We start from the raw sequence: 22,300 nt of genomic DNA, 5'->3' as shown, positions 1-22,300 counted from the left end.
GGATGTGGACGTACACCTTATACAAGCAAGAACTGGTTGCTTTTGCTTCACAGTGCCTTTTACATGATAGTGATAGTTATGGAGGAAGCATTGGAGAGCTCTTCATTTCCTCTCACTCCTTCTATTTGTGTATTTGACTGGTACTGACCATCTCGCTTGCTCATTCTTACTATTAAGCACATTCATAATTTCCATGATCAACATCAACAATAGATAGACAACTGCCACTCTGGCAAGTAGTAAGAAGATAATGAGGTGGATTCCCAATGAGCAGGAAGAGTATTAAGAGAGGAGAAGATTATTTGGATCAGAGATGTGCATTTGGGTTTGCAGTGGGGACTCTCATTGTAAGTAATGTGGTGAAGGAGAATGATTATGCATCAAACCTTTCTATATGGGTTGGGGGTTGAGTCTGTAATGCACATGATGGGGCAACTGTTACACAACTAACATGCAAATTATACCCTTGGGTGTGAGGGCCATTTATTTAGAAATCTAGATAGATGGATGAGATGAGTAAGCTTGCTGGCTCCCTGAACAAGCATGCTATATTGGCCCTCTTGTAATAGCACATATTCAGACAATATTGGTGAGTGGGGAAGTCAGCAATAAAGAGTTTTCTGTATCCAGCTCACTTTGAACATATTAAAAGTAAGCAGAAGATCCAGGTTTTTAACTGAACAGATTCTTCCATTACCCCCCCCCCACCAGCCGTGATCCAGGGTTCTTAGAAGAAACGTTAAAGTTGTTGAGAGAAGAAGATTTAAAATCAATTGTCCATACCACCAACACCAGAGTAATTGATTTGGCACTATTACCTGATAATTCTTTTGTTCCTCACTGAAAGCGACAAGAATGACTGAAATAAATAGATTCAGCACGACGAATGTCATGAAAATGATGCATGAACCAATCAGGAAGGAGCCCAGAATCGGATTATAGTCCAACACCTGAAATGAGAAAACAATGAGAAGGCAGTATTAGAACTGCATACAAAAGCAATCACCTTTGAATATAAATGGTTATTTTCTACTTTCTTAAGGAGACAAATGAAACTGCATTTTCTAGACTTTCTTTCAAATGATAAATGTGATTGTCTGTGGATATTAATTCTGAGGTATCTTGGGTCATCTTCTTTTGAAGTTTATTGTTTGTGCCTGTGGGTATAATGCAACATTTCCTGTACAATAATAATGCTTTTTTGTAAATTCACAGCCAGAACCTAATCCCTGCAAGTGAAGCTCCAGCTCCTACCTGTGACCTATCTTTTTTATTAATACCTTTGCCCCAGGAAGAGCAACCACCCCCCCTAAACCCAATGTTTTTTTACCCCAGGCTCTATTTCTGCTGACTTGTCCTGCATGGTCCCTCCTTAGTTTCTTGTCTGCTTCCTTTTATGGATATTGTCAGAGGTGGCTAGTGACATACTAACTAACCCTAACTGTGGTCCTGGGGTCCCCCTGTGACACTGATAGGGCCAAAAAGCACTTTATAAAAATAATTTTGCAATGGGAACATGATGGAGCAGCAAATCAGTGGCAACATTGGAAAAAAACAAGCACCTGTCGCCCGTGCTCGTTTACAATATAGCCCCAGGGTGGGCCAACTCCCGGTGGCATGCAGGGTTTTTTGTTTTTTATAAAGAGAGGGGCGCACGGAGACCCACTCCTTGGGCTTAATTATGCCCCAGGGACCACCACCTCCCTGGGACTAAATACAAAGAAATGGAGGGCCTTACAGACCCCCCTGGGGTACCACCACCTCTACGGGTCTAGGTTAAATATGGAGCAGAGGCTGCGCGGACTCCTGGGGCCACCACCTCCCCAGGACTTTCTTTTTTTTTAGAAGCAGGGGATCCGCAGCCCCCCCAGCCATTTTTTCCCCCAGGGACTACCACCTCCCCGGGGCATTCCCTTGAAAATCAAAGGAGGAAGGCTACTCTACTAGAGCCATCCATGGCCCTGGAAAGTACCACCACCCAGGGTGCCCACCACCCGGGACATAGCTGTTTGCTTTTGCTGTGCTTTCAGTGGGTGGTAGCTGTCAAAGTGCTCTCGCCTGCTGGAAGCAGAAGTTTTATCTCTTTCACTGCCCGCAGACATGTGGGCAAAGAAAGAGATGAAACGATTGCTCCTGCACGGTGGGAGCTGCCTTTGCAGCAGCTCCCTCCATCCAGCAGCAATCCTGGCTCCTGCAGGAGGTGGGGAGCTGGCTGGGACCACAAGGCCCTTGAGGCTCCCTCTACATTCCCGGGCAAAGAGGCAAAATAAAGTTCCAAAATGAGCAGGAAGAGGCACAATAAAGGTGAGAAACAAACATTAAGAGGTAGAATAAATGTCAGCAACGAGCATTAAGAGGCAAAATAAAAGTGAGAGACAAGCAGCAATTGGCAGAATAAAGGTCAGAAGGGAGCAGAAAGAGGCAGAATAAAGGTGAGAAAAGAGCAGAAAGAAGCAAAATAAAGGTGAGAAATTATCAGAAAGAAGCAAAATGAAGGCGAGAAACCAGCAGAAAGAGGAAAAATAGAGGTCAGACACCAGCACCAAGATGCAAAATAAAGGTGAAAAACGATCAGCAAAAGGCAAAATAAAAGTCAGCAATGAGCAAAAAGAAGCAAACTACAGATGAGAAACAAGCAGAAAGAGGCTAAATAAAAGTCTGAAATAAGCATAAAGAAGCAAAATAAAGGTGAGAAACGAGCAGAAAGGGAAGAATAAAGGTCAGAAATGAGCAGAAAGAGGCAAAATAGAGGTCAGAAACGAGCATCAAAAAGCAGAATAAAGGTCAGCAATTAGCAGAAAGAGGCAGAATAAAGGTCAGAAACAAGCAGCAAGAAGCAAAATAAAGGTGTGAAAAGAGCAGAGGAGGCAAAATAATGATTACTAATGAGCAGAAAGTGGCGAAATAAAAGTTTGAAATGAGCAGAAAGAAGCAGAGTAAAGATCAAAAGGGAGCAGAAAGAGGCAGACCTAAGGCCAGAAATGAGCCAAAAGAGGCAAAATAAAGGTGAGAAATGTGCAGAAACAGGCAAAATAATGGTCAGCAATGAGCAGAAATAGGCAAAATACAGTTGAGAAACAAGCAGAAAGAGGCAAAGTAAAGGTCAGCAATGAGCAGAAAGATGCAAAGAAAGGTGAGAAATGAGCAGAAAGAGGCAGAAAAAAAGTCAGAAGGGAGAAAAAGGAGGCAGAATAGAGGTAAGAAACCAATAGCAAAAGGCAGAATAGAGGTCAGAAACTAGTAGTAAGATGCAAAATAAAGGTCAGGAGTGAGCAGAATGAGGCAATATAATGGACAGAATGAGTAGAAAGAGGCAAGATAGAGGCCTTTCCAGCAGCTCCCTCCATGCAGTAGCAATGCCGGCTCCTGCAGGAGGCGGGGAGCTGGCGGGGACCGCGAGTTCTTGAGGCTCCCTCCACGGTCCTGGGCAAAGAGGCAAAATAAAGGTCAGAAATGAGCAGAAAGAAGCAGAATAAAGGTGAGAAACAAACAGTAAGAGGTAGAATAAAGGTCAGTAATGAACATTAAGAGGCAAAATAAAAGTGATAAACAAGCAGAAAGAAGCAGAATAAAGGTCAGAAGGAAGCAGAAAGAGGCAGAATAAAGGTGAGAAACGAGCAAAAAGAAGCAAAATAAAGGTGAGAAATTATTATAAAGAGGCATAATAAAGGTGAGAAACGAGCAGAAAGAGGCAAAATAGAGGTCAGAAACCAGCACCAAGATGCAAATTAAAAGCGAGAAACGAGCAGAAAGGGAGAACGAGGCTAAATAAAAGTCAGAAATAAGCAGAAAGAGGAAAAATAAAGGTGGAAAACGAGCAGAAAAAGGAGAATAAAGGTCAGAAATGAGCTGAAAGAGACAAACTAGTGGTCAGAAACGAGCAGCCAAAAGCAGAATAAAGGTCAGAAATGAGCAGAAAGAGGCATATAAAGGTCAGCAATGAGCAGAAAGAGGCAAATAAAGGTGAGAAACGACCAGAAAGAGGCAGAATAAAGATCAGAAATGTATTTTCTTCTCCGGCCTTAGGTAAGAAAAATTACATTTTGATTCTTTGTCATAAGAAGTTTCATGTTTCAGTTGTTCATCAAGAATCCGACTCTGATGGTCGTTGGGTTATTGTTAAAATTCTTCTTGATAAAATACCATTAGTTGTTTTTAATGTATAAGGCCCAGTTTCCGTTGATAAAATTATTGGGACTCAGATCTCTGATAAACTACTTTTGATTGATGATGAATATATTGTTTTTGGTGGCGACTGCAATCAAATACATAACCCCATATTGAACAGACACCAGTTCAATTCATCAAAACTAAGATGCGCTCACAGTTTACTTCCACTATACGCCGCAAATCTCTAGTTGATATCTGGAGGCTTTGTCACCCAGATCTCCAAAAATACAGTTTCTAGTCACCCCCACACCAATCACAATCCCAAAGTGACTACCTCTTTTTAAGTAAATCCTTAACTCAACATGTTCTTCAGTCTGTGGTAGGATCTATCTTAATATCAGATCATGCCGCGGTTTATGTTGACTTTGATTTGATATCTTTTACTCCACATGCTGATAGGTGGCGTTTTAATAATTCATTACTTGCTGACCCTAATTTCTCTAGCCAATTCAGCTCTTTTGTCTCTGAGTTTTTCGCTCTTAATTCCACACCAGATTCTTCCCCTGTAATGATCTGGGATTCTTTTAAGGCGGCCACTCGAGGTTTCATAATGAATTTTGTTTCACAAAAGAAAAAATAGTTTTGAAGTACAAACCACTCAATTACTCACTAATATTAAACAACTAGAATATACTTATTACCATTCTAATACTGAGTCTTCTTTAAAAAAATGTATTGATGCGAAGCCCACTTTTAACAAAGTAGCCACGGAAGCCGCTTCCTCCTATCTTTTAAAAAACAGCTCTCGATACTACGGAGGCCAAAATAAAATGGGGAAACTACAGGCTAACTACTTAAAAATAAGGTGAGAAAGAACTAGAATAGAATCTTTGCTGAACCCTGCTGAAATTCATTATTTAAAGACAATGATATCTTAAATGAGTTTGTTTCTTTTTATAAAACTTTATATACTCCAGAGACGAAACCAATTCCATCAGATCTATCCCCTTATTTTCAATCTATTAATTCCCACCATTTCAACATATCGATTTTGATTCAGTGGAATCTCATGTTACTCTAGAAGAAATTATTCAATGCAGTATCTGTATTATGGCGAGGGAAAGCACCTGGACCTGATGGATTTACCGTTGAGTTCTTTGAACACTTTGCTAAACTTCTCCTTCCAAATCTATTACTATTATTTAATTCTTTTATTACAAATGGTTCATCTCACGGCACTTTTCAGGAAGCCATGATATGTTTAATCCCTAAGAATAATAAAGATCCTTCCCTTTGCAAAATGTATCGCCCCATCTCTTTAGTCAATACAGACTATAAGATTTTTGCTAAAATTCTGCCTCTTTGCATTGACCCTATCCGACCTGAACTTAGTGGCCCTGAACAATCTGGATTTGTAAAAGGTTGGTTATTCTCTGACAACTCGAGAGTCTTTTTCAACATTCTTAGTAAGGCTTCTTCCCTAGACTACCCTATTGCCGCGATAGCTTTAGATGCTGAAAAAGCATTTGACAGGATCAGGTGGGATTTTATATTTCATGCTTTAAAATGGATAGGTTTTCCCTACAAACTGATCTCCTTAATTTCTTTACTATACTTGGGACCCAGAGCTTCTATCTTCGTTAATGGTAAAAATTCAGATTATTTTCCTCTCTTTAGGGGAGTGAGACACAGGTGTCCTTTATCACCTTTATCATTCATAGTAGCATTAGAGCCCTTCTTATTTAGACTGGATACTCAGATCTCGGGTTTTCAACTCGAGTCACACCAGGTATGTCTGTTTATGCAGATGACATATTGATCTAATCCTGCAACTTCTCTTCCCTCTTTTGTCCATCAGGTTAATATTTTTTCTCAACTATCAGGCTACTGCCTTAATCCGGATAAATGTGAGGTCTTCTCATTGTGTTGTGCCTTAAGCATTATTTTGTCCATACTTGTTTTTCCTGGCAGCCTTCTAAGCTAAAATACCTGGGCTTGTGGTTCTCCTCGACTATCCAAGAGACTTTAAAACTAAACTTTGATTATATTATAAAGACATTAAATTATTCTTTTGCACGTTGGCACCCCCTTTTCCTCTCTTGATTGGGTCGACTAGATTCAATTAAGATGATGCTTACAACTCTGATTCTTTATATTCTCTCAATGATCCCTGTGCACATTCCCGGATATTATTTTAAGATAATTGATTCGCTTTAAACAAAATTTCTCTGGAAAAGCAAGCCCCCTCAAATAGCCTTGTCCTCCTTAAAAGAAGACAAATCTAGTGGTGGCCTTAAATTCCTTGATTTCAAATCTTATCAATATGCTTTCTCTTTACAACAATCTTCCTGTTGGCTTTCCTTTGACCCCCCCCCCCCAGTATGGATATCTATAGAACAATCTCTTGTCTCTCCTTTTGACTTTCAAGAAACCCTTGCCTTCACTAATAACATATCCTTTTTTTGTCCTCCCGGTATTTCTCATGCTCGTAAAATTCTAGCTCCTCTTCCACCATCTTCTTATCCTTAACTGCTTCTCTCGATCAACAGCCCATTTGGCATAATAAATTACTACGTATAAAAAATCAGACCATTTACTGGAAATCTTAGAGATCAAAAGGGTTGCTTTTCATCTCACAACTCTTAACTAATAACTTTCCCCTATCCTTTACTGATCTTCAAGCCAAATTTTCATTGCCTAATTCGTTAAAATCGCGATATAATCTTTTACTTCCCTCTCTTAATCAATATCTCCTCTCACTATCATCCGCCCCCAAACCTCCTTTGACATGTTCTATACTTTTTCCCATATTAAATACCTCTCCCTCTGCAGCTTCTGTTTATAAGCACGTATTACTACCTTCTGACAGACATAAGTCAAAGACTGAATTGGCATGGGAAAAGGATTTAGCACAATGCTGGCCAACCTCCATCTATGATACATTATGGCTTAAGATTCATAAGACATCAAGGACTGCAAATACTTCTGAAACCCTTTATTTTGTTTATCAACGCCTATTATTTTCTCCTGCAACACTAGCATCCTTCTCACCTAATACTCCATCTACCTGTTGGTCCTGTCCCTGTTCGCATGCTGATTTAAAACATATGCTTTTCGATTGTCCAAGTATTTTTTAGTTTTGGCAATCAGTTTGGTTCCAAATTTTTAAAAATATTTAAGTTAAAACTTCTTTCTCTCTACCTAACATTTTCTTAGGCTCCTTATCACCTCAATGGCCCCAGTCACCATCTAACTTGAAGTTATTGGATCTATTACTAGCAGTAGCTTTACATTTAATAACCTCAAATTGGAAACAAGCAAGCAAAGTCAATTTTAGAGCCTGATGGAATGCCGTGTGTTTTCCTCACAGAATCAATACTAATTATGTCACCCCCAGCCCTATCAATTAAAAGAGATCTTTTATGGCTCCCTTTGACTACATACTTAACCTGGTCCACTTCTTCTACTGTTGTAAATACCTCGGATGATGTCCGGAAATGACCATAAATACACCAAGCTATTTTTATTCTTCTAAATTATTAAGACATTATTGTTTCATACTTATGTCTTTATATTATAATATGTTATTTATTTCCAAAGTGTTTATTATGCTTACAGTGATTAATTCCATATATCGAGTTTCTTCTGATGTTATAGAGTCATAATATATTTTCACCCCTTTTTTCCTCTTCCTTCCCCCTCGTTTCCTTTCCTTCTTCTTCTATCTTTTAAATGTATTCCCTTTCTACAAGGAGCTACAATCCTCAGGTCTGCTCCTCCACTCATGAGCAGACCTGAGGATTGTAGCTCCTTGAACCATAGGATTGTAACCATGGTGATGTTAAGATGATGTTGGATAACCGCACTTAACTACCTAAGCAGCACCGGAGGAAACTTGGAACCCCCAGCTGCATTCTTTTGGATTTGTCCTGATTAGCCACTTTGGCAACAGGACTAGGTTGCCCCCCTTCTTGTCCTGAAGAAGACTCGCCGCGGAGGTTGCAAACTACCCTCGCAGCACAAGTCGAGTCGAAACGTCAACGCCTCTCCATTCTGTAGACCTGTACCGCCTTTCCCAGACTGATCCATAAATATGCATTATATGCAGGATATGTGAATTTACAGATTATATGTAGATTTAAAAAGCGTGCATTGGACAGGCCTTGTCTGACTGGATTATAGTACCAGTTTGTTAAAATATCCGATTATTATTTTTATAATTTTTCCTTTGATTTATACCTTTCTAATTCACCACTACTATCCTTCTTCCTTCTCTCTTCCTTGGCAACCGTTTTACATGTTCTTAAATTGTGTAAATAAATTAAGCATAAGTAATTACTTAATTGCCTTGGCGCTTTTCTACTGTGGTCATTTTGAATGCATGTACTCCTTAAATTGTGAATTGAGTACATATGCTCTCAACAACTGTTTTGGATATGAATTATCAGTATTGTAGCTTACTCACAATACCGAATCTCTCTTCTTGTAATTAATTTATTTCCTAAATTACTGGTTACGGACCATTATTGTATTTTTGTATGGGTAGGTGAGTAGATGTGTGAGTAACTGTATGGGTGAGTGAGTGGGTGTCTGAAGAGCTGTATGAGTGAGTGACTGGGTGTGTAAATGGTTGAATGAGTGAGCAAGTGGCCATTTGAGTGAATGTTTGTTCAAGTGAGTTGGTGTGTGAGTGGCTGTACTGGAGAGTGTGTGTGTGGATGGTTATATGAGAGAGTGAGGAGATGTGAGAGTGCTTGTATGGATGCGTGATTGTGTTTGTAAGTGGTTATCTGGGTGTGTGTGACTGGTTGTATGGGTGTCTTGCAAGACCCTATAGGTGAGTGACTGGGTTTGTGAGTTGCTATATGGGTGAATAAATGGGTGTATGAGTAGCTGTAGGGGTGAGTGTGTGGCTGTGTGAAGTGGCTGTATGAGTAGCTGTATGAGTGAGTGCACAGTTGTGTGAGTGGCTGTATGAGTGAGTAAAAATTTTAAGATTGCATTTTGTAGGTCTTTCTCAGCTGGAGATAACTTTATTAAATTTAATATTGTATCCCAATGCTTTTGTATGGAACAGCCACCCCTGCTACAGTGAAAATTACTTTTAGGACCTTTTCACTGTAAGGACATGTTTAACATTAAACTTTTACGTGTCCTAATTTAAAAAACATACACCCTGCATTTTGGGCAGTAAAGCGTACTTGGAGGGGTGACTTATTAATATGAAAAAAGTAGGTTTATGCCTGTCAAAAAAGGGTTATTTTCACAGGTTGAATTTGTAGTTTTAGGACTGCACAGCTAGGCTAAAAGTGGTATGTCTGCAGTCATGTTTACACTGTCACTGCAGTGGATGGCACAACCAGTGCTGCAGTCCACTTGTGACATTTGGCTTACAAGCCCTGGTTACACCTTGTTACCATATGCTAGGGACATATGGGTAAGTTAAAGTACCAATTAGGGATATGCCAATATCATCACGTTAAGGTTTGTAGGGTGAAAGTGCACAGTGTTCTAAAGTCAGCAAAAACGCGCAAGGCAAAAACCTAGGGGTACACCACGCAAAGGACGGTCATTTCCTACAACTTCCTGTTGCTTGTTCAGAATAGCTTCATTTGTGGAGTAGATGTTAAAATTGTTCACCCCCCGTTCCATCTTATCTTTGCTCAGTGCTTGTCTCATATCGTATTGAGCCTTCAGATGTTATCTTTCTTCATCATTTCTTGAAAGATTGCTGCTATTTACACTCTATGTTATACATAAGTATATAAACATTTCATGTTGACCTTCAGAAAATATTGTAATATTTCCCAACATATACAGGCATCCAAAGAACATTCTTCATCAACCTGATGTTATGTTATGTTATGTCATGGTAATAGGAACTTTTATAGCGCACATTCACAAATGGTTTCTTGGTGCTGGAGGAGGTACTTTCCATAAAGAGTTACTGGTAAGAAGGGTACTGGTCTAACTGTAAGCTTGGGAGAAGAGCCAGGTCTTCAACATCTTCCTAAAATGAAAGAGGGCGGACTCAAGTCTCAATGGGGGTGGAAGAGCGTTCCAGAGTTTGGATCCTAATATTGAGAAGCGTGAGACTCCTGTTCTTTTACGTCTAAAAACTGGGGCCTCTAAGTAGTTCATGTGCATAGATCTTAAAGTACGGTGGGGGATGTACTTATGAATTTTTTATGAAATGTACTTAGGGCCAGTCCCATGCAAGGCTTTAAAAAGAATACAGCCAGCTTTGAACTTGGAGTGTTGCTCCACTGGAAGCCAGTGCAACTCTTTTAGCAGCAGCTTGATGTGACATTGTCTGCCTTGTTGGAATATAATTCTAGCTGCCTGATTTTTTATTAGCTGTAGACAATGTATCTGATTGCTCTGAAGACCTAGGTATATAGAGTTAGCATAATCAATTCTTGACAGAATCAAAGAGATGACAATTTGGATACATGCCTCTCCACTGAAGAATCTTCTAATTTTCCTCAGTTTCCGCAGTTGGAGGAAGCAAGCGGAGGTAACTGCTCCAATCTTCGTGTTCATATTTAGGTTTGAGTCAATATGCATGTGATGTAAAGTCAGAGACACAGCAGATGTTGAAGTAGAGGTTTATTGAGACCCAACAGGGAGGCAAGTTGATCAAACAGCGACCAGGGAATAACTGACTTAACTTCCACACAACACATTCTACAGCAATGACATAGGCACATTCTAGGCAGGGGATGTGCATTATTAAAGGAGAAACTACAACACATCTCCCTTATTATAATAACAAAAACAAAGAAAGGAAACAAAGGAAAACAAAGAATGCAAAACAAGAAAAAGGCAAAAAAAAAAAAAAATCACTTGGGACAGTAATCTCGAAGATACAGGGGAGACCTTCTAACTCTTGTACTTGTGCTGCGGGAGGAAACATTTTGAGGTAAGAAATTGGAAGAAACATTCAGAGGAGAATGACAGGAAGAGGAACTTGTGGAAGGAAAAGATCCGCCAGCAGATCCGCTAGAACCAGATTCCACAATACCATCCCCCTCTGCACACCTCGATAAACGAGACATACTCCAAACATCTCCACCAGCAAGCATAACAACATTTTTCATGACCTTAACAATTCGTCTAGGCCCAAAATACCTTGATTCACCCTTGGGTGACCAAATTGCTTTTTTAATGTAAACAAAATCACCAACTTTCCAGGAAACACTCTTTGCACCTTTTAAGGAATCATGAGTGATAGATAAATCCTTTAGGAAATCGGACATTTCCTGAGAGGTGAACTGAACACCGTTATCCGAAACTAAAATGTCGGGAACACCTTCACAGGTAAAGGCATCTTTTAAAAATTCAATAACATTTCTACTCAAAACAGAATTCCTGCACGAAGCAGATAACCATTTCGATGTGTAATTAACCAGGACAACCACAAATCAGAAGAGAGAGGGTGATCTTAGGGAATGCTTTGAAAATGGATTTTTGTACTTCAGGTGGACAGACATCATTTGGGGAGCCCGAATTTATTACGTTTAGGTACTACAAGAAAAGATCTTGGTCTATGTATGGGAAGGTAGTCAGGCTGTCAGTGATGGTATTTACAACTGATCTATCCATAACTTTTCATTATATATATATATTATATTTTAACTGTAAGTTTTTATGTGTTTTTTAGGAGGATTGGAAGATCTTTATCACTCCTGTCACGTTTATCTCACGGTCCTTGGACCCTTTTGAATCTTGGATGAGAGACACAAAGCACCTGTATGAAAGTAGATTCTTTCACTCTATTTTATAATTTTCGTTGCACCGTTCCCTGCAGAGTATATGCATTTGTACTTTATTCAGCTCCTGTTTTAAATAGAGGATTCCCATATGGAGTATTGATTATGGGCACTAGACCGACATAATCGTTTCAGCTCTATTAACTGAACTTATGTTAAGTATGGACAAGCCATTTTTTGGCGTCCGGTATTTTCACTTCCTTCTTGATCATGGGCACTTGTCCTCATAATTGTTTCATTATCGAACAGTTTTATTACCGAATACTTGCATTGTCATATCCCCTTTAGAGGCGTTTACAGGTTAAAGGCACTAGACCGCTAGTATTTGCTCTTTTGGAATATGAAAAGAACCAGATAAGGGTCAACTAATCTGAAATGATCCTGCATGTAAATGAAAATGTTTTTGTGTGGAAATACATGTGTAAACATTAGAATGTACACTATTCAAAGATGGCGTCTAAACACACAACTCCTTCAGATTTAGTAATGAATGTCAAGAGCAACCATCTTCTATGTTCATGAACATGTCTGTATGTGTATATTATGCTTTACCCTGCAGGGGTTTATTCACGTGTGATCAAGACAAACGATATTGTCGAAACGCGTAGCAAGTTAACTGGGCAATAAATTCTATCTGCTGCAGTATTCCTGAGTGCGTCTTTTGCCTTTTAGTCAAACTGGTTTTTGAATTCATTTTTCGGTCGGCGTGGTCCGCCGAAGTTGAGACGCCACCTGACGCGGGAGGAGATCCCGGAAGGACCTCGCTTTTGTTGTTGAATATATATAAATAATATATGTATTGCAAATGTTCCCAGCCTTTCTTCCGACCACTTCCACCAGGCTGGGTTGGTGCTGACAGGTGGGCGCTGCACCCGCTATTGTATTAAAGTCCTTACATCCTGCGTCCATAAGGCAGAGTCGCACTCAAGATTCAAGGAAACAAAAACTTTATTGACTGATGCGTTTCAACCTAACGGTCTTTGTCAAAGTCACTCCGTAACCCAGAAGTGGCCGTGCTTAAATGCATTTTTAATGAACAAAGAAATCATATGCAAACAATGAAGTCTTCAAATAATAGAAGACACACTCCAGTCACGTGATCGACAGGTTGCATTTTCAGTGTCAATCTTAATTCATCAAATTACCATAATTGATGTAAAATGATATTGCATATATATATGTGACATTTATGGGGGTGTCATGGTTGCAAAACTGATAGTGGCTCACTTAAGCATGCGATGCCACAGCGTGTGCTCAGAGTCAACAAAGCGCTACTGAGTGATTATCCCACTGCCTTTCCAAAAGGAGTCTCAAGGATAATCTTCTGGCCCCAGTCAATCCATTCAATGCAGATCACCATTACCAGAGAACCATCTTGGTGATATCCGGAAGGGATTGAGGAATACGAAGATTAGACCGTATATGTTAATGTGCCCTACCCATGCCTCATAGAGTGCTAGGCGGTCCTCTGTCACCATTCCCCAGTCAAAACCCCAGCGTCACACCTGACCCAGACCACCAATGGTCTATGGCTAGAGCAAATATGAGGGGGGCATAACGGACACCCCTGTCAAGTGCCCCGGCCAACGGAGAATGGAACTGAAAGAGTACAATTGACCCATCCTGTGCACTTGGGTGCAAGTATAGGACCCGTACATACAACAGGAATTTGGGTTCAAGACCATTTTCAACAGAACTCCCACCATAAAAGACAAATAGACCGAACCAAAGGTATTTTTGAAATCAATAAACATTAAAGCAGTAGGGTCCCCCTGTTCGTAAAGATGTGGTTACGCCACCTAGACTCTGCGGTTACAGTGTCTGGTGCTACGATGGCATAACCCCACACTGGTCTGTAGAGACCAAGGGCGGCAGTGCCCTTCGGATTCTACTAGCCAGGATCTTAACGAAATTGTTGAGCTCTGTGTTAATGAAAGATCTTGGTTGATAAGACGTGCATCAGTCGCGGTCAGGTTGGCCTGATTTATGTAACACTACAATGGTGGCCAAGTGGCGTTCTGCGGGGATTTGCCTATTTCTTATTGACTCTTGCTACAAGGGATGGGGGGAGGCAGGAGGAGCTACGAGAGTCAACGGTAGCACTTCCCTGGGTTTCTGTCTTGGCCTTTGAGTTTTACCAGAATTCATATCTTCTAGAGCAAGCCTTATTTCATCTTGTGCAAGAGGTTGCCCAAGCACCTGTCAATCACAATTCTGGTAGAGTGAGATACTTGATAAGTGGTATGGAAGTTTTCAGTAGGGAACTATTGCATGTCTTAAAAGGCATATTGGAAGACGTCACAAATGCAGCTGCAATGTCTGAGGCCTTAGACAGCTATTGACGCAATCATTCAAGAGGCTGTATCTTTCGTCACTATCCGGTATAATAATTTGCCAGATTTATGGCCCCATTCATACTTTCTATGCGCCTAGGCCATCTAGCATTGGCAAGCCTCATCAAGAGATAATTGTCACTGTACCTGTTCGGTGCGGCAACCTTGGCTAGTCTGCTCCAAGGCCATAATACAGCCCTCTAGGTCTATTATGTCAGTATTTCTTCCTCTCCTTGTGCCCCTAAATTGGATCTAGCTTTGTTCTGCAGTGTGGCTTTCCTAGCAGCCTACAATGTACCAGGCGAAGCACACAAGTGTTTATTGAGTGTCAAATTGAGTTGGATTTCCAGAGCCAGAAACTGTGTAAAGTGTCCTTCTATTATTCTTAAGCAATCCTAAAGTACATTGGTGATTTTTTTTCATTGGAATTACATTCCATGATATTCTGAGGGTATTATATCACAATAGTGAAATTGTAATATCAACTTGTACTTATATCAACAACAAACAAATGCTCAAGGTCCTTGGATGTGGCATGAAGAACAGTAATTCTATAACTCCTCGTATGTGCTGACGTTCACAGTATGTAGGCAATCGTTACTGTGGATATAAATGTAGTTTGATATTGTTGACCCCAACAGTATGACACATGATCCATGTGCAGTTATGTTTAAGCTGGTTAGTGTTAGGAACATCAAACATCATTGATGTGGATTCAACAATATTGTGGATTCAATATATGTGCAGTTCAACATCGTTGGCCACAATATTGCAACATATGATCCGTATGCAGTTATGCTTATGTTTTTTGTTGCCCTCCTTGTCACCTCAGATAAGACCCAACCAAATGTAAATCAGCCTCGTCCTCCTCTAGTAGGAACAACTAAGCCTGAACTGTCAAGCAAGGTCTTCTCAGAACTAGAAACCAAGCCACCCAAGACCAGTTTGAACCTATTTGCCCTTTTCAATCAAGTGCAGCTTGGTTCCAGTGACATATTGAGCATGGGAGTCCCATCTTGGTATGCACTCGCCTATTAGGGGCATTCCAAAAAGCACACTGGCAATTGGCCAGGGTAGCATTCCAACCCATCGATTTTTTATGCCTACACTGTCCACCATGCATACTGCACTACAGAACTACGGATCCTTGCCCTTATCAAGGAGGCCACATCATTTGCATTACTTTGCACCTGCTAGACAGACACATCTTGCAACAACCACCACAAGCATACTCGAGCAAGCTCGCATCACACTTATTACAACACACGGGGACCTGAAGAATATTTCTCTTCACCGTCCTAATAACTACGAACGCCCTGAAGACGTTCGTTGCTTAATGAACTAAACACGTTGGCTGGAACTTTCTATTGTAGGATGACATTGAAAATAAAGGATTTATTTGATACAACAAAATAAGTCAACATAATTTATTGAGAATGACACCTGGGTAGTGCATCACTCCTACTTTTGGTGAGCATATATTTTTGTTTATGCTGGTGGGCACAAATTATTATTATGGTGATAAAGACCTGAGACGCTGTTATGTCTTTGTGATGGAAAAGAAGTCCCTTTCCTGTGAAGTCTCTATATCTGCCTTGAACCACTCTAGTGCATTATCTGGGTTAGGTGAAAGTCGTCATCTTGTGTGGGACTAAATGCCTCTATACATTCATCTCTTGCAAGCATCTTCCCATTGGTAAACACATCTCCCAAGAGTGTAGAGATGTGTGAGTTCCATTTTTAAACCTACTGTGCATCAATGTTGTCAGAAGTGAGGGAAATTTTGTTGCTCAAATGTTTCTGGAAACATGGTTCCAGTATTCTAACAGGGTGATTGTTGACTTAGAGAGGGTGGGGGTTTTAGGTTGGTGTCTGGGAGGGAGCCATTAAAGATAGCGCTGAGAGGTGGGGTAGAAGGTTTGTTCCAGAACACCCATGGTTCGTGATGGGTAATAGATTCAGACTAATGATAGGCATAGTAAGTAGGACTGCACAGATGTATCTTTCAATGTTAAGGAAGCGTAAACGTCTCCCTCTTGAAATAAAATGGTTCTTGCTACTCGTGGAGTCTTACCATCCCAGAGGAATGTCAGGAACTTTCTCTAGATCTATTAGGAAGCCTGAATAGTAAAGTTTGTATTGCCATGTTTGCTAATTGTAATAATTGCAGAAATTGGAAAAAACGTATTTTTGTAAGTATTTTTAAAGTAAAGCTTCTTTTATAAATGTATATATCATGCACACAAAAATAGATCGATATAAAAAAATTCAATATGCATTTTATATATTGGTTTTTGTAAAACAGAATTTATTTGATATATTCATATATTCATGCACACAAAAAATTTTCTATATCAAAAAAGTCTGCAACTGTACCTCTTCATAGTTGAATATTCCAAGCTGTAGGCTAACCATTGTCTTAGCAGAATCAAGTACTGTTTTGTAAGAAGAAAGTTTCCAACCAAATATTAAATTTGTCTAGAATAAATAACAAGAGAAGCATGTCAGTAATTGTTAGTAGAAAGTGGTACAAAGCTCTGATTATGGAATTGAATTACAGTAATATTTTCATTGAGGAAAATGTAGAACTTATATTGTTAAATACAAATGCAAAATATCAAAAGTTTGGAAACCTATTTTTAGGTTTCGCCTGCCACAGAGCATGAGCTGCATGTGTTTTTGCTTGTGAAAGATATTATATACAGCAAGGAGCTTTGAGCCCACCCATTGCTTAACATTCGTTGGTTTCACTGGCATTCTTATTTGCTGACTTCTAATCATACAGAGCGGGCTGGCTTCACTTCCTACTCATTCAGCAGGAGCAAGGACTAAGTACTGATTACTTTAGCTTGATTGCTGTCTTTCAGCTGATCACGCAGGGGTTGAGGCACTACTTTTATTTTTTCTTCTTGCCTGTCGTCCTTGATGAAGCTCTTGCCTTATATAGCTATGTTTTACTATGCCACACACACTTCAAAGTAGCCCTTTTCTTCCTATTGAGGAAATATGTTATATTCTTCCGAATGTATTTTCAAGAAGACATGGGCGCAATTGCTTTCTTTATGCAATAGGATTTTTTGCCAAATGCCTTGTTTTTTATTTTTTACACATGGGGAGAGTAAGTGGTTTGCTCAGAATCGCAGGGGTGTTGTGCCAAGACCTAGCAAGCATTGGCAAAGCCAATAGGTCTCGCATTTGAGACTATTGCCTCTGCCTTTGCCTTTTGCTCATGCTGTACAGCATGAGGACTGCCGACTTTGGCAATGATTTGTAGCCATGCTGTATGGCTACTGTGCGGCATGGCCAAAAATAATAAAAAAAGGATTATGATGCATCCAGGACCAATGTACTTAAAAAAAAAACAAAGTGCATTACCCCTGCTTGCATCACAGCCCTTTTTGAAATTAGTTTGAGCCACACTGTAACATCCATGCTGCTGTACGGCAAATCTACAAAACATTGCCAAAGCTGATAGCTCTCATAGGGAGACCTATTTGCTTTTGCAATGATTGATAAGTTAGTAACCAAGTGCACAAAATAGTGCACACAATAATTCTGTGACGTCAGTTGACACATCTGAATAACATCAACAAAGTATCATTATTTCAGTTATTGTGACTAATGAAGTTATATACATTGGTTCCTGTTATGTGGTGAAATAGGTAGTGTCATGAACACTAAGGGCCTGATTATGATGTTGAGTGGAGCCTTTCTGCTTGACACCGTCTCGGATTCGGGATCCAACTGACTTGCGGTTGGCGGTTCCACACAACCATTTACGATGTCTCCGATCACCGCTCAGTCGGACTCCCATTGACTCCTACGGGAGCCCATGTTCCGACAGGCAACATTGCCTCATGTTTCATACGGGTACTCCAATTTAGGCTCAGGTAGTAACCAAACCTCTCATCTATATTTCCCCAACCATTACATAACATAACAGTTATTGGTACTAACCTTTTACCTAGTTACAGTACTGCTTAAAGGAAGTGGGGTTTTCCCTGAAAACTAGCCTCATTCATTATGCATGAGGATTCTTGGAATCTCAGCAAGACTACCATCTCCTGCATAATAACTATGTATAAGGGTCATTCCTGCCTTCATCCTAGTCCAACATGATACAGCAAGGTAGAGACCCTGAGGGTACCACTTTGGGTATATCAACACCATATTGTTGCTAAGGCAGGTAGAGGAGAAAAAGGACTTCCATGCTGACACACTGACGCAAGACGCTGAGGTTCCTGCATGCAGGCACTCCAGCTCGCAGTGGTCTGACATCCCTCACGGGGTGTCCATCTCGAGACCAAGACAGGGTCCCACAGTCTTTCACTTCAGATAATGGGGTTGACTTTATCCTAGAGGGATTCTTGGCTCTACACCTACATACATGCTAGGTACATTTAGATACATCTAGTTTGGGTCGCCTTGTAGAAGTACGCAATATTACTGTCATGTATTTATATACCTGCCTGTATTCATTGTTTTAGCACTATGGTAGGAATCTACCATCCTTTTACTCTGTTGGTGATTATAATCATTTATATTTGCTTCTGTCTTATGGTTGTTTCAGCACACCTATTTTACACTAGAATGACGCTGGTTCAATAAATACTTATTGAAAACATCCCCACTGTTTATTCTGTATATCTCTCTGAGACAAAGTGAGCACGGGTGACTGAGCGAAAAATACTGCACTGTTTCCACAATACCTGATGGGACAGAGTTGTCATGTTCAGTAGTTGCCAAGAACTTTTCTCTCCTTGGTAAGAGGCGTTTACAGTGGCACTGTGAGCTAGCTGGTATACAGTCGAACATACCTGGTGGGGGTGTCTGGAATAAGTCTGGTCAACAAACCCACAGTCTATGTTGTCCAAATGCACAAATCTTATATAGGTGTATAGGAACTACTCGACACTCCCATGGGAAACATTAGTGTCTGCAGAAAACCCTGCACCCTGTCACAGGCCCCCCATTGTGCCTGCCACAGAGTGCACAGTTTTAACCCCTTCAGTGCTGCGCGAATTTCTCTGCAGTGCTGAAGGGTCATAAATCACATTGACTCATGACGGAAATGTTCCGTCATCAGCACCGGAGCACCGATGCTGATGACGGAACCGTTCCGTCATGAGCATGGAAGGGGTTAAAGGGGGGTCCCTTGGGTACCCACATGGCCCCTAACCGGAGGCCTCAGGATGAAAGGGGGCCTGCTAGTAGCCCCCAAAATCCGTTTCCGACAGCCTTTTTGTTTCGGACAGACCGAATTGGTAAGGCTGTTGGAATCCGACATCATAATTGATCGGTCAGAAACGCTGTCTGTAGAGCTGTGCGATTCAGCTCCGACCGACATGGAATCTCCTAGATCCGGTCAGAACTGATTCAGAATGTCCGAGCAGTTTCCCTTCTGACCGTGAACATCATAATCAGTTGGGCGGATTGAATTTCAACTGAGTCGGGCAGATGGGTTCCGACATGGTATTGGGGAATCCGACTGTTAGTCGGAGGCTTTCCAGCCGACATCGTAATCGGCCCCTAAATACGAGTGGTGGCTTGAAGTGGCGGTGCCTAATCCCCTGCCCCAAATTTGACCCAGTAATCTAGAAGCTGAGACAAAGTTTCCTGAGCAGGGTTAGATGGGGGTTCTCCATTCAAGACAATTTTTCAAAGTACAGGGCAAAATGGTCCATAGTCCACCATATTTTCCTGTTGAAATTGGTTAGAATGCAACAGGTTTACAAAGCATTCCAGAAGGGAATCTCCTCAAAATACTGAAATACTCAATAACGTGGCTAGGGCACAAACGAAACAGGTTTGAATTATGAAAAAAATACACGCAGTGGATCTTGTTCTAACTTCAGTGTTAATACATGTTAAGCCAAATACAGGCAGAAAGGGGTAGCCAGCTCCTTGTGTCCTCTTGTGGTATGCTCCAGTCATTCTTCTTCACACTTCCAAAAGAAAATATGAGAGCAGCGCATTAAGACGGGGTGCAAGCTCTTTATCCTCAACACTTTCTCAGAGTCCCAACACAATTTATCCTCAAAGAAAAATGTAAAAATGGAAGGTTGGAAAAACACATTCAAGCAAAATGGGTTGGTTTAAGTTGTATCAAAGCATGAGCGTCTCACTATTACCTCTAGCTCTTCACTTCCTCAGCTGACTGGGAAACTGCTGCCTCTTTCCTTGGTTTTCTCTCCCTGGATTCCCTTATGTTCTTCACGCTCCCTAGCCTGGTCTCAGGCTGTCCTTGCTGCAGACCCCAAAGTCTCTGCAAACTTCCATAGCTTATCTTTTTCACACAGATTTTTCTCTGAAATTGCAGATTGCGCTCCCTGTCCCCAAAACCCGTGCCGATATAATGCTTCATCTGTTTTCACTCTCTTTCCATCCCAACTACTCCCTAGCTTCCCATGCCCCAGCCTCGCTTTACCTTTCCATTTGTCTTTACCCTGGCACTCCAATCACTTTCCTTCCCCTGACTCCCGGATACCCCAGCCTCATCACTTCTAATGATTGTTGTGCTTAGGTTGTGCAACCCCAGCTTCACCGCCCAACACCCATTCCAATGTTCACGCCTTCACCAACCTTTATTACAGGCTTGCTCGCCATTTGGTTTCCAACTATGTCACTTTCACACTATTCTTTCCTGACTTCCCAGATTCTTCCCTGCTGGTGGCCTAATCATCTCAAAATTGCCCGGCTATCTCAACATTCTCCCCAAACACTCTCCCTTTGCCTAATTCTCCAAACATATCCCATTTCCATTGTCCCTATCATTTTCTCACATCGACCCACCACCCCATCTCTAATCAGCAGCTTCTCCCCTTCTTTTGTTTCCCCAGCCCACACAGAGTTCTCTAAAAATATCTCCCTCTTTGGTTTTCACTGTCCCTGCCAGACACTTCCTAATCCCACACACACCTTTCCCTTTCCTCTCTCTTCTACATCCCTGAGTATCATCCTCCTTCTGCTGCAACAACCTTGACTCTTTCCTCCTCGGCATCTATCTATTTCCTTAACTGGTCAGTCTCTTGCACGTCTCCTAGTTTCTCGCCACCACCACATCTGCTTGTCGTTTACCTGCTCCCTCTCCAACAACTATCAACTCCCCTACTGCCCTGGCTTTTCACCTACATCTCTTCCATACACCTCATCTTCTCACCGGCCTGTTACGCAGGAGCCTCTCACCGTACATTTGTGCAGGAATGGCACAATGGATTGGTTTGTGGAACATATTCCTTGCTGGCATCTGCAATGTTGATTTAATGGAGAGACCTCTGGCTGAGATGGACTGTGCAAAATGGCCCGCTAGTGGTGGGACACTGACAGCCCTGGAAAAGCCATGTTCTACAGGTTGAAGAAGTACTTGTGAAATATGGAAACACCATTAATAGTGGCACTGCATAGATGTCAAATTAGCCATGTCACATCTAGCATACAGCCAGGTTCTGAAACTGGGATGGTGCAATGAGCTAAAAAACGGTGTTGGATATAGCCCTGATCTCTTGACTGGGTGAGAGTACTCTGCTTAATTCAGAGACTCTGTCCATCACCACCCCTTGTTGTAAATAATTTTGTCCACCCTAAGCGTGGAAGGGTATACTCAGATGTGAGTCCCTTGCTCATTGCACCATCAGGATTCAAGCAAGCCGGGCCGAAGACGCCTGAAATGGCAGAAACCGGTCCCCGGAAGCTTGTTTCCTTCCCAGTGTAAGAATTGGCTTTTGTAGTCTGGTCTGCCCTGTTCCCATGATGCACTGGGCCAGGGACAGACTAATTTGCATACAGCCAGGTTCTGAAACTGGGATGGTGCAATGAGCTAAAAAACGGTGTTGGATCTAGCCCTGATCTCTTGACTGGGTGAGAGTACTCTGCTTAATTCAGAGACTCTGTCCATCACCACCCCTTGTTGTAAATAATTTTGTCCACCCTAAGCGTGGAAGGGTATACTCAGATGTGAGTCCCTTGCTCATTGCACCATCAGGATTCAAGCAAGCCGGGCCGAAGACGCCTGAAATGGCAGAAACCGGTCCCCGGAAGCTTGTTTCCTTCCCAGTGTAAGAATTGGCTTTTGTAGTCTGGTCTGCC

At 41.3% G+C, this 22,300-nt stretch overlaps 1 protein-coding gene across 1 annotated transcript in view; it reads right to left on the bottom strand.

Annotated features, from left to right (window-relative positions):
* LOC144798021 (polycystin-1-like protein 2) overlaps positions 1–22,300 on the bottom strand; it is an 849,694-nt gene that overhangs the window by 13,446 nt on the left and 813,948 nt on the right. Inside the window, exons 41-42 of the mRNA XM_078668807.1 lie at positions 16,592–16,693; positions 819–950 (exon numbers count right to left, since the gene is read on the bottom strand). Of these exons, the coding sequence (XP_078524933.1) occupies positions 819–950; positions 16,592–16,693 (234 nt within the window). The remainder of the gene's footprint in view (positions 1–818; positions 951–16,591; positions 16,694–22,300) is intronic.

Source organism: Lissotriton helveticus, chromosome 12, assembly GCF_964261635.1.
Source record: "Lissotriton helveticus chromosome 12, aLisHel1.1, whole genome shotgun sequence".
Taxonomy (NCBI): domain Eukaryota; kingdom Metazoa; phylum Chordata; class Amphibia; order Caudata; family Salamandridae; genus Lissotriton; species Lissotriton helveticus.
The sequence above is the reverse complement of the archived record's forward strand: the minus strand, read 5'-3'. Positions and strand labels throughout refer to the sequence as shown.